The sequence below is a fragment of the Centroberyx affinis genome, unplaced genomic scaffold (assembly GCF_046629955.1).
Source record: "Centroberyx affinis isolate AG114_WGS23_722 - 3 ecotype Tasmania unplaced genomic scaffold, CSIRO-AGI_Caff_v1 ptg002268l_1, whole genome shotgun sequence".
Lineage (NCBI taxonomy): Eukaryota > Metazoa > Chordata > Actinopteri > Beryciformes > Berycidae > Centroberyx > Centroberyx affinis.
Window position 1 is genome coordinate 75,765 of NW_027280555.1, and position 12,788 is coordinate 88,552.

The 12,788-nt window shown below is 41.0% G+C and overlaps 1 protein-coding gene across 1 annotated transcript; it reads left to right on the forward strand.

The window, feature by feature from the left end:
- Positions 1-7,147: 7,147 nt before the first annotated feature.
- LOC139655469 (DNA ligase 3-like) lies at positions 7,148-11,414 on the forward strand. The gene is made up of 6 exons (XM_071532887.1): positions 7,148-7,293; positions 9,074-9,151; positions 9,272-9,440; positions 9,989-10,144; positions 10,947-11,078; positions 11,331-11,414. The coding sequence occupies exons 1-6, from the start codon at positions 7,148-7,150 to the stop codon at positions 11,412-11,414; spliced, it is 765 nt and encodes a 254-aa protein (XP_071388988.1).
- Positions 11,415-12,788: the final 1,374 nt, after the last annotated feature.

Consider the following 12,788-nt stretch of genomic DNA (forward strand, 5'->3'; position numbering starts at 1 on the left):
AAGACAAGGGCTTGTCTTCCGCTAGCTAGATGCGTTGACTTCCGGTTTGGCCGTTTAGCCTTCAAAGTAAAATCGCGAGATTTTAAACGTAGAAATGCTGTTTTAAACCAATTAGGCATACTTAGTATTTAATCGTCAAATTCAAATAATCAGTGACACATATAGTGTCACTATTCATGTTTGATCTTTCTGAACACACAGGTGTCTTTTCCTTTTCCACTTCCATTTCTGCTGCTAAAGACCTGGGGTCTGCATTTGCCAGTGTAGTGGTGCAAAGGCTAAATGCAGAGGTGTTTTCTAGTAATCTGCCAAGCTCCTCACACTCTGGGCCTCTAATTGGTCAAGCTCTCAATTTGTCTTTTGTGTGAAATAGCCTATGTCACCAGTGTAAGTAATATAAAACATGCCTTCACTCTGTGACTGGAGAACAATTTGGAACGTCTTTGGACATGAATCATGCAGACATGAGCCAAATATGTTGTTTAATTATTTATTTTTCAAGCAAAAATATTTTTAGTCAATATTTGAGTGTTGTGGATTTGTAGAAATTACGCTTTTATCCTGAAAATATCACATATCACAAATAAGATATTAAATGAACAAATAAGATATGAAATAACAAATAATAACAAATAAGCATAAAGAAAACAGCTGGCATCCCTCTGCCCTCTAGGTCATAGTGGGTCAAAATCAGCCAAATGAAAGCCACTGTCACCACTCTGTTTGTAAATGACTCAAACTCACATTCATTCAAGTCCTTGAAAAGAGTGTACTCTCTCAATTAAAAAAAAAAACAGAAAACAACCATGAAATGGCTCCATGCAGCTCTCCCAGCATAATCCATGTCTCTCGAAGCCAAAAGATCCCAAAGTGTCTTGAAAAGACCGACATTTACACCTGAGGGCATTTACACATGAGGAAGTTTATGTTCCTAAAGTAAAAGTAGATACTCATTTCATTAAACTGTTTTTTTTTTGTTTTGTTTTTTTTGTCAACTGAAACAGAAATGGGCCTTAGAGATATGGAATAAACCCAAACCTAGAACATATTGTGTGATTAAAAGTGATTATGTTACTGAAAATTTAAGTATAATTTCACCAAAAAGTAAAGATCATTGTGTGCCCAAATATAGATCAGGTATATTACCTCTTCATGTTGAAACTGGCTGCATATGTGTGATTTAAATGTTACTGAGGATGAAAATCCATTTTATGTTGTATTGTCCTTTTTATTATACACAGAGAAAGGCTTTGTTCAGTAAGATAAAATGGGACATTCATTTGTTGGCTATGGAAGATCCTGAAAAATTTGCTGGTGACTGGGTCACCCAGGGCTCCCTCTCCATCTGAGCCTTGCCCTATATGGCAAAATGTTTTTTCTTTGCAAAACACTGTGTCATGAAATCTCATGTGGGGTGGGCCATTAATCTGGCATGACAGGAAAATAAAATTTCATTAATTCATACACCATTATTTATCTGAAATCACCACTCTAGCTGTTGTTTTGTCATAATAACGATGAAAAGTGCCATTTTAACTATAAATGCTGCATGTGTTACACTGTGCAGAATAGAAACAGAACAGAGACTAAAGTGGACATCAAACATGAATATTGGTGCTCACTTATTGAATTGGACGATTAAATACAAAGTAATTGGTTTAAAATAGTATTTCTACCTATTTAAAATTTCGCGCTTTTATTTTGAAGGATAAATGGTCACACCGGAAGTCTTGTTTCTGCTAATTCGAGCTAGCCTTGCCTATCTAGTTTCCAAGGCCGCGGTGCTCGCAAACAGCTAGATTGGCGACTTCAGCTAAATAATGTTGTAAACGTCGGCCTTTACAAGTCACTTTGGGATCTGTTGGTTTCAAGAGACATGGATTATTTTTGCTTTTTTTTTTACAGTGAAGACAGGAAACCAGCATCTATTGTATGGACTAACAAATCTTACCCGATTTTCTACTGGCATGGGGGTGAGTAACGTTAGATAATGACTGAATTTTCATTTTTGGGTGAACTATTCCTTTAATTGTCTTAAAACATCATCTACACGTTTAAAATATCGTGCTTTTATTTTGAAGGCTGAACGCCAAAAGGAAGTCTCATTTTGTGGTTATTCTGGCCAGCGACGTAACGCATCTCATCTAGGTTTTGACAAGAAACTCATTGATCAAATTTCCAATGGGAAAAATGAATGGGAAATGCTGGAACCCGCCGTTTCAACTCTATTGGCCAGATGCCATTGTGACGTCAAACAATTCTGACGTAGCAATTCGGACCGTTTATATGAGGGAAACAACAGCTGAAACGTCCATTTGCCCGTGTGACACAAAAACGTATAGGCTTTATCCTGTTATTTTGGTGTAATTGGGAAGCGAACAATAGCGAGCGAGAATAGACAACAAACGCCTTCATATCATCCTACCATGGATGATATGAAAGCTACAGATATGGATGGGGACATACCCCTAATTAGATCAGAGGTCCTCATACCTCTAGCCAAGCAGCATCTGGATAAACTCACTCCAGATCAGTGGAGGATGATAGCAGCCGGCAACATCGACTGCGCCATGACGACTCTGCTGGTGGACCTGATACAGGACATCTGTCAGGTGTCCACCAACTCAATCCTGGGTGTTCTACTGCCTTTGGCTTTCACTTACATCAGGAAGTATGGCGCCACAGATTCCCTGAGTGTGTCTGAGGAACGCATTCATGCAAGCCTCGGTGAGTCGCTTCATGAATGTTTCACTGGAGCTCTAAACATTGGGATGAAGAAATCTGTGAGCTCAGTGGAGCTTACCCAGTTGATTGGGAAAGAGGTGGCGCAGAAGGTGAACTCTGCCCTTTCTCTGGCCAGCCAGACCCCTGTTTCAAAGAATCAGGTGCCAGTGGCATTTGTCAGTGGCTGCATATCTTGCACCAACGCTCTGGGTAATATGGTAGATCGTGTAGCTGCCATATTGAAGAGATGCCTTGGAAAAATGAAGAGGTGCTGCACACGACCGCAGCGGTGGCAGACCGAGGTTGAAGAGATTGTGGAAGTCGAAGACAAAGACGACTCAGCACTGTCTCAAAGCACAGCTGCTAGTGAGGCATCCATTTTCTCCTCTGGTGAAGTCATGGAGAAGTTGGGATCAGACACCTTTGTCACCACAGCCACCAAAGCTGTGAGTGACATCCTTGTCAAGCGGGCCAGTTGGAGATCTCAGTCTCCTTACAAGGCTAGCAGTAGCAGTATTACTAGTAGTAGTAGTAATACTACTGTTAGAACTATTATTAGTGGAGGTGGCATCACAGAGGCCACATCTGACACAGAGGCCACATCTGATGTGGCCTCTCTGTTGACTCTGTGTGCTGATGCTGTAGCGTCTGACGTGGTGCAAACCATTGTTAAGGACCTGCAGACTGCTTCTAGGTCTGAGACAAAGACCGGAACAGGTACTTTCCCATTTAAAACCTGTTTAAAGTCAGTGAAGACAAAACTGAATACCTTTTTTGCTTCACAGTCTGCACGGTCTCAGGAAATTGCTGTTACTGGCCACCAAAGACCTAAAAGCAGATTTTCCAACTTAGCCAAAGATTACATCCGTCACAGGGTGGAGGGACTTAAGAGCAAGTTTCACATGCCACGCAAGGGCCTTGGAAATGCCATTGTGATTGTTGACTTGACATCACAAGAGTCACACAGGCCACAGATGGGACGGATGTCTCGGCCCAAGACAGCAACCCATTGGAGGCGCACAGGTCACATGCAAGGGTCATGGCATTCATTGAATCTACCAAGTGCTATACCTGAGACTCCCAAGATCCCACTTGGGGTTTCTGCTCCTGTCGTGAGAACTACACTCATTGATCAGTGTTATGGAAGTGATGACAACATGCAGGCTATCTGTGACCGTGTTGACAGTCTGGCGGCGAAGATATTCCGGCCAGAGGATGACCAGGTGGAAGCACGACCTGTCTGCAGAAGGCTGGAGAATGTCATGTCCTGTGATGAGCTCAACAGATTTTCACAGGAGCTCACCGATGGCATCTATTTTGCCTTGGTAGATGGAAAGACCTACCAAATTCCGCAAAAACTAGCGGGAAAGAGCCTGTCTGACAGCATCATCATCAAGGCCATCAAGAAAGGTGAAGCCACTGAGCCACGCGTGTCATCTGAATTCCTTTATGAGACGGCAGAGGATTCAGTCAAGCGTTTCTTGCAGATGTGGAACATCTGGCTCACCCAGGAGCCACAACAAGAAACGAACCGCAGCGACATCGTGAACGACAATCTGCTTGACTTGCAGACGTCTGTCGCTGAATTAGAAATCAGGCAATATTTCTCAAAGACGCTGACCAATCAACAACAGGTTAATAACTTTGAGTCAGTATCTTCGGAGGACAGCTATGACAGCAGTGAAACATCGGCACTATGTGAGCAATTAAACCAACTCCCAAAGTGTTCTGAATTTGACGCCCCCGGATCTGGAGAGTTGCCATGCGTCACAGTTTATCTGCCTCGTGCAGAGTCTGAGCCACAAGTGACAAAGTACAAATACTTGGTCACTTGTCTGCTTGTGAGGCTGCTAACACACACCGCGAGCAGCACTGGGACATCACTCAGCCAGATGGACTTTGATGAAATAATCAAACGTCTGTCTGAGAAGACAGTGGCAGAATTGAATGGCACTGTTAATGATTCCAGTGTTGAAAAGATCCACATGGCTCTGTTCAGTGATCTTTGTCAGGAGTTCGGCTCTGCCAAGCTGCTGCAGGCCGCCATGGCATCTAAGGATCCGGCCTTCGATGATGCTGTTGTCAACAGCTTGAAAACGAAGTTGGACTCTTCTGCTTCCTCCAAGAGTGAAGAAAACAACCATGGCTTCCTGCGAAGACTTCAAAACATCAGCCACAGAGCAAAGGAGGCCAGAAAATGCACTGAGCCTCCAAAGAAGAAGAAGAATCCCGTCATCAGGTTCTTCTCATCTGTGGCCAGGGCTGTCACCAAGCCCTTCACTCGCAAATGCAGCGAGTGAACACCCCCCACCCCCCATTCCCCCCATCTTCTGCTTCCTCCAAGAGTGAAGAAAACAACCATAGCTTCCTGCGAAGACTTAGAAACATCAGCCACAGTGCAAAGGAAGAATAATCCCATCATCAGGTTCTTCTCATCTGTGGCCAGGCCTGTCACCAAGCCCTTCACTCGCAAACTCAGCGAGTGAACACCCCCCCCCCCCCCCCCATTCCCCCACCCCCCCTCCCCCTTCCCCCCACTAACATCTTCCCCCCCCCCACTAACATCTTCCCTTAGCATTATCAGTGCATCAAAAAAAATAAAAAATATGCACTGACTTAGTTTTCATGTGTCTTTTATTTGCTATCACAGGTGGACTGCCTTGTGAAATATGTTATTCATGATATTCAAGAACTGCTAATTCAGTAAGAGTAAGTAAGAGTATTTGTCTAGAAAATAAGTCAAGTGAAGGTAAAGGAGTCTGTCACTGGTCTGTCTGCAGTGAGTCCAATTCAACCACTAGGTGGCACCAAATGACCATCACTGTTTCTGCAATCTCTTGGGCATTCCTTTGTAGCCTATCAATGCAGTCATTCATTTAGTCATTCATCAATATATTTAGCTGGTACTTAGAGGTGTACACACACACACACACACACACACACACACACACACACACACGTGAGCATAGATGAACTGATGCCTGTTAACTTGTTGGTATTGCTAGTATCTTTGACCAGGGGCTGGTTGTTTATTTGTTACTAACCACACAAAGTGCCATCATTTTTTCCACAAAAGTGAAAATTTTGTGCTTTTATTGTGAAGGCTAAATCGCCTATGTTCCGGTATTATTCTAGCTAACTCTGGCTGGCTTGAAGCAAATAGTTTATTGTGAAATGAGCAAGATCATGAGCATGCAAAGAATCCCAAATAAAATATACCACTAGTTCTTAGTTGTGTTATATGTAGCTGCATTCAAATTGTCTTGGGGCCTTGAGTTGCAAAGACACGATGGGTGGGACGAGTTTGTTTTTTCACTGCTAAATATAATTGCAGCCTGTAGGTTAGCGGCCTTATTGTCAAAAAGTCCAAGTGAGTCAACCATTTAAAATGATGCATATTTGGCAGCAGGGTGGCATAGTGAGTAGGGTTCAAGCCCTCGTGACAACAAGCATTCTCCCTGCTGAAGTGCCTTTGAGCAAGACACTGAATCCCTACCGGCTCCAGGACTGCTGCTCTGTAGCTGAGCCTGACCTCTGACCTCCCTGTGGTGCAGCAGGGGACAAGTAAAAAAGACACCTTCCCCCTTCATGTGATCAGTACAATATCACATATTTGGAATAAGTGAACAACCAATAAAACTAACCAAGTCTCTCATTTCACACCGTGGTAGGTGTGTCAAACTCGGCTGCACCTAATTTTTCCAGTTGGCTAACCTGTTCAACCAGGAGGACATATTGGATAATTCAGCTGGTTGTTACAAATACCTGCATCCTCAATAACAAAGCAGCCCTCAATAACATTACAGATAAAAAGAATCGGAGCAACATCTTATCAGGATTTCCACATCTCAAGATTGTAACTACAATAAAAAACCAATAAGCCAATAAGTTTACATCTGATTTTGTCTTTTTTATGTTATTAATCTTAGTAACCATATCAGAGTGAAGGATAAGGTAAAGCTGGGCCCCTTTTTTCTTAGAAATGCTTATTTAAAGAGTAACTAAACCCCAGAGTTTTGGCTGAAGTGCCTCTACCCTGGAAATTCAAAAAATGCCTCTAGAACGTGAAAAAAGTATCAACTTGGGCAGCGCTCCTAGACAGAATGTCTGTTACAAGGAGGTGGCAAAGGTAACAGCACACCAAGAGCCCTAAAAAGCTATATCAGTATTTGATATTGTGACCTGACAGTACTGCCAAGTCTATGAATACATCATTAGCTCACGTGTATTGAATACAGTAGGTCAATGTCCAAAAAAAAACAGCCAATCAAGTATTATCATAGTTCATATTTACATTTGCTAAAACATTCTAGTAGTATGCATCTAAGCAATTTACCCACCTGTACTTGTGTGGTTATAATACATTTATCCATGCATGACACCACCACAAAAATAATAGGCTACTTTTCATTACATGCAGGTGATGTGTAGGTGTGAGCAGATTGGGGGTGCAGCCTGTATAACCATTCACCCAGGTTTTGAACCTGTTGCCCTCAACCCCTGTGTACAGGCTGTTTATGGGACATACCTGCAGCTCTTTGGGGAGATGGAGGAACCAGTGCTCAATAGGTCAGTTTTAGGAAATCAAAGTCAGTTTATACAGTGAATAGTATTCATAGTATTTTTAATACATACCATTTAGTATAACAAATGTACCTACACAAGTTTCCAACCCCCCTCCCCATTAAAAATATTTTTTGTAGCTCTACCATGTCCACAGCTGTCTCATATGTATTTCAGGGAGCAAAAACAATAAGAGATACACATTTTATGTCATTCATCAAGTGAGTCCCATGGAGATAGAAATGTCCTTTAAGAGGCAGCAGCAACTTCACAAGGTAATGATAACAGCATTTCATAAAAATGTTAAAACATAAATAGCACAGAAATGCAAAAGGTTACATTTTCTGAAGAAAATGTGCGTGCTTGCTTCAGTTTGAAAATTCAGAAAGAATTTATCATATAGTAGAAAAAAGGTTATTCATTACAAAATGTTTAAATATATTAGAATTAGAATTTGATTAGGCTACTTGGAGCTAAAGCATTTATATTCTTAGCCCGAAGTCCTTTAATTCTAAATACATTGCCCAACATATTATAATATTTTCAAAGTAGTTACAGTAGCAATCATTTCAGTCGTAGTAGTAGTAGTAGTAGTAGTAGTAGTGGTAGTGGTAGTGGTAGTAGTAGTAGTAGTAGTAGTAGTAGTAGTAGTAGTAGTTGTAATTCCAGCTGCAGTAGTTGTAGCTATATTAGTTTCAGTAGTAGTAGTAGTTGTAGTAGTAGTTCAATAATAATAATAATAATAATAAGAAGAATGTGCTCGTAGTAGGACCTTTGAAGTCAATGACCTATTTTTAACATACATTTAAAACCAGATTGATTGATATATGAGAGTTGAGACTTATATGAGAGTTGTAACTTTTGTTAATTGTTAAATGTGCTCTGTTCTGGTTCACTGCGATGTTAAAGAAAAACAGCTCTTCAAGGAATACAGCAATTTGGCCAAAGAAATGCCACACAGCATCAACATAGGCTTGCTTGGCTATTTTCAAGTCAGACAAAATGCATGGCTACGTACTGCTCCAAAATATGTTGGTGACCTGTGTTAAGGTGAGAAACAGCCAATTCCAATAAGCACTAACACTAGTAATACTAGTAATACAAATAATGATTCCTCGCCTTCTCTTGTGCTGCCAGACGTCTCTCTCTGTTTGACTTCATTTTAGTGCTGGACCTGCCTGTGATTGATTTTACTTGTGTTCGACCCCAGAAGCAAACAGTTTAAATTGTAGTTCACTAATAACAGTGTCTATGTGTAAAAACCAGAAAGATTGATTTCTTTTCATGGTGGTTGTTAACAGCCACAGTTATTTGTTTCCTTTTATTTATTTATTTTTGTTGTTGGCTGATGTAGGATTTTAGGTAGTTTCTTTTTATAGACTGTCTGCCTCAGGCATGTAGCCAGTATGTGTATATTAGATGGACATTTCTCCTCTCCACAGCAGCAAAGTTGAGGGTGAGACTATGGCTTGGCCTGTACGATATCTTGGAAACTGTTGGATTAAGTGTATTGAGTATAGCACAGAGTAAAAATGTTCGGCTATACTCAATAATAGGCCTGGTTGTGGTACTTGAGATCAATGGGGCAAAGCAAGCAGAATGATTTGAAGTTGGATTCACATTTTTGTGTTCCAAATCTTTCTATCAGCTTAAGTAGTATTTTACATCCCTTCTGATCTTAACCTTTCAGATTTCTAATTCCTTTAATGCATTAATATTTGAGGATTTGCCTTATAATTTTGACACAATGATACGGTGTAAGTTAATGCTCTCTTTGTCTTCATAGATGCACCAGCAATGACCTGAAATGTATCATTCGACTTATTAAGCATGACTTGAAGATGAATGCTGGAGCGAAGCATGTGTAAGTTCCCCCGGCTTCTACTTTGCTATAAATGATGTCCTTAGAACATGTTAAAAAAAGGGAATTTGTCATGGCAAGACAAGACACTTGACTTGTCTTTCATACTTGTCTGTTATGCAGCTTGGATGCTGTGGATCCAAACGCTTATGATGCCTTCAAGGCCTCTCGCAACCTGGGTGACGTGATTGAGCGCGTGTTGAGAAACCAGCAGGAGGCGTCCAACGGTTCAGGACCCAGAAAACTCCTCACCATCGAGGCCTCGCTGATGACCCCCGTTCAGCCCATGTTGGTGAGGACCACCTTCACTCACTCGCTCAAAATACAAGCATTTAGATACATAACGCACCCGTTTTCACACCAATGCACACACCGTATGAAATAATGTGCTCTCACCCCAGAGATGAAAGACAGACTGAAAAGAGGACGTTGTGATCCAATGGGAATGAATACGTATTTACTGTTATTACCGAATTCTCCGGAGGGGAGGAATTTATTGGTTTATTGGTCTTATACATTCACAAATTTGTATAATGTAAGAATAGAGTACTTTACATAGAAAAATCATAAATGTATTTTAAAATACTTTTCTGTAGAACTGCAAAAAAACTACTACTGACAACTAGTACGTCACCTAATAATACTTGACTTGTCATTTAAATCATTGACTAGTGCACACTGCTACACTGAAGACATCTAATGTTTCTGACCACATAAATCAATGGAGACACACATTACATTCACACAAGAACTGAATGAAGTTTGATGGTGTTGCCAGAAAAAAGTCACTAAATGCAATCAATTACTCCATGAAAAACACGTTTTCTTCTGTAATTCCAGGCTGAGGCATGTAAGTCCATTGAGTACGCCATGAAGAAATGCCCCAACGGGATGTATTCTGAGATAAAGTATGACGGAGAACGCGTGCAGGTCCACAAGAACGGAGACAGCTTCAGCTACTTCAGCCGCAGCCTCAAGCCGGTGTTGCCGCACAAAGTGAGTCAGTATAATCTTAATCCTTATATATAATCCTTATATATATATATAAGGTTAAGGGTGATATTCACAGTTATTCCCTACAGTGATTTTTTTTTCCTGCATTCACTCTCTCAGCATGAGGCCATGAGCCGTATACATACAAGGATAAATAGCTTCCATTCATGCCCATTAGCCCATCAAACCACTAGAGGTTGCTGCTGTGCGTGCATTCTATATCTCCAAGCATCCCTGGACTCTAGTTAGCTTCCAAAGCACACATTTTGACTCCTACCAGGCACTAAGCCACTGGGGAAAAGGCAGTCAAGTTAAAAAAAAAAAAAAAAGCCTTGGGGCTTTTATACATGAGGATTTTTTTGGGATGTGTACAAGCCATGTGCCTAAACCCATCCAAATACTTATAGGCCCCTCTGCTTCCCCTTACTTTCTGTTCTCACACTTCTGAAAGACCTTTTTGATGATAAAAGCCTTTTTCTTTAAGCCTTTACCTTTAAGGTCTACCTAGCTGCTATTTCAGCTTGTCACATTGGTATTGATGACAGTTACCTGGAGGAGCACCTTTCAGTCTAAACAGAGTGTGATAAAGGTAGACGCTGAGGCAAAATGAGTTCTATGGAAGAGTAACCTGCAACGAGGGACACAATCATGTGTAGTAACATGCATAAAGTTTGATTCTTTGATTTCTGTTATTGTTCCAAATAATATTAACGATTGTTTTATTCTGATTTCTTCCTTCAGCGCCTTTCAATTGAAGGTTTCCGGTCAGTGCCTAAGCCTGTCTATGTCCATGTTAATGTTTCAGGTGGCCCATTTTAAAGAATACATCCCCCAGGCTTTTCCCGGCGGCCACAGTATGATATTGGACGCTGAGGTCCTCCTCATCGACACAAAGACCAGCAAACCCCTGCCCTTTGGGACCTTGGGTGTTCACAAGGTGAGGAACACCCCAGGCAATGTGCAGCTCAGTGTTCAGTTTGTGGACAAAATTATTCCGTCAAAACTACTGTTGTTTTTGCCAACTAAAGTAACTCAAGAGAAATATTTCAACACTTGAATGGACAATGGGCATTCACTATGCTAAAGCCAGTTGTTTTGTACGTTTTTGTACTTTTGGGATGGGATGGTGGGATTTTTGCCTTTAAAGATGTAAGTGCCCACAGTATTATGAGTCTCCGTCTCCCTTCAGAAAGCAGCCTTCCAAGATGCCAAAGTGTGCCTTTTTGTCTTCGACTGCATCTACTTCAACGGCGTGAGTCTCATGGAGAGGTGAGTTCTTGTCATTTCATCTCTACTGTCCTCAAGACCTGTTTTCAGCCCAGTGTACAAACATTTACCCTTGGTGTCCATGGTGCAAACATCTAGTTTGCAGACAGTAATGCTATCGACAGTTTGGTCTTTGTTCAAAGCTGCTTTCTTGGCTGAAGTGTTTGCTCCGTCTAGCCCAACTGTTTTGTAAACTCACAGAGGTTGAGCACCCGAAAGTGTGTGTGTGGGGTGACACTCACAGTGTTATTGTAGTGTTAAATCTTTCATTAGTTTTTAATTTTCATATAATTTTCAATTTCAGTTTAGTTTTAGTTAGTGTTCAGTGTGGCATTGGTAGTTTTAGTTTATTTTTTTTCTTACAAATGTTTAGTTTTAGCTTAGTTTTACTTTAGCTTCAGCTCTAGTTCTAGTATATTTGGTAGGGGTAGTATTTTTTAAAGGTATAATGCTAAAACTTCACATATGTTAATTTTTGTAAGTAGACAAGATAGTTTTTGTTCAGTTTTAGTTTTTTCAAACTCTCATTTTTATTTTTATTTCACTTCATGACAATGTTTTTTAACATTGGTAAGTAAAACTTTAAAGTCGGGTAAAGCAAATAAAAGTTCAGGCTTCTAATGGACATTCAGTAAACAAGACAACACATGTATCCACTCACATTTATTCAGAGTGTACTGCTTATGTTGCAAGGCCTGGAAAGTGGAAAGGAGAGAGAGAAGCAGAGAGGGAGGAAAATAGAATGACCAAAAAATACACAGACCCAAAACGCATTTACATAAAGCTGTGGAAGGGCAGACATGGCAGTATGGACCGCAGAGGAGCTGCAGGTGAGCAGCGATGTGAATCAAATACCTGTTGCTACATAATGGAGCCAAATCTATGAAGTGGGAGCTGAGAATTGTCCGGTCGGGACTACCAAGCGGTCTAAAATGGGCATCTGACAGCCAAGGTTTTGTGGAATGAATAATTAAGTCTTCCCTGTAATTTTTTTCCGTGTGCCTTGGTACCAGAAAGATCGGTAGGCCTATCTACACTGAACAAATACATAAACGCAACACTTTTGTTTTTGCTCCCATTTTTCATGAGTTGAAATAAAAGATCTAAGACTTTTTCTATGCACACAAAAGGCTTATTTCTCTCAAATTTTGTTCACAAATTTGTTTAAATCCGTGTTAGTGAGCACGGACTTGCCAAGATAATCCATCCAGCTGACAGGTGTGGCATATCAAGATGCTGATTAAACAGCATGATTATTGCACAGGTGTGCCTTGGGCTGGTCAGACGATGAGACAGTACACTCCTCCTGCTGAGCCTCACCTGGCTTCAGGGGGTGCGTGGCTACTAGGGATGGGACGATATATCGAAATTCTATGCATCG

What these genes read in the sequence shown, in the direction of transcription:
- LOC139655469 (XM_071532887.1), top strand. Translation starts at nt 7,148, where the DNA reads ATGTGTAGGTGTGAGCAGATTGGGGGTGCAGCCTGTATAACCATTCAC. An exon ending in GAGGAACCAGTGCTCAATAG is followed by an intron (nt 7,294 to 9,073) that starts GTCAGTTTTAGG and finishes TTGTCTTCATAG; the next exon opens with ATGCACCAGCAATGACCTGA. An exon ending in GGACCTTGGGTGTTCACAAG is followed by an intron (nt 11,079 to 11,330) that starts GTGAGGAACACC and finishes GTCTCCCTTCAG; the next exon opens with AAAGCAGCCTTCCAAGATGC.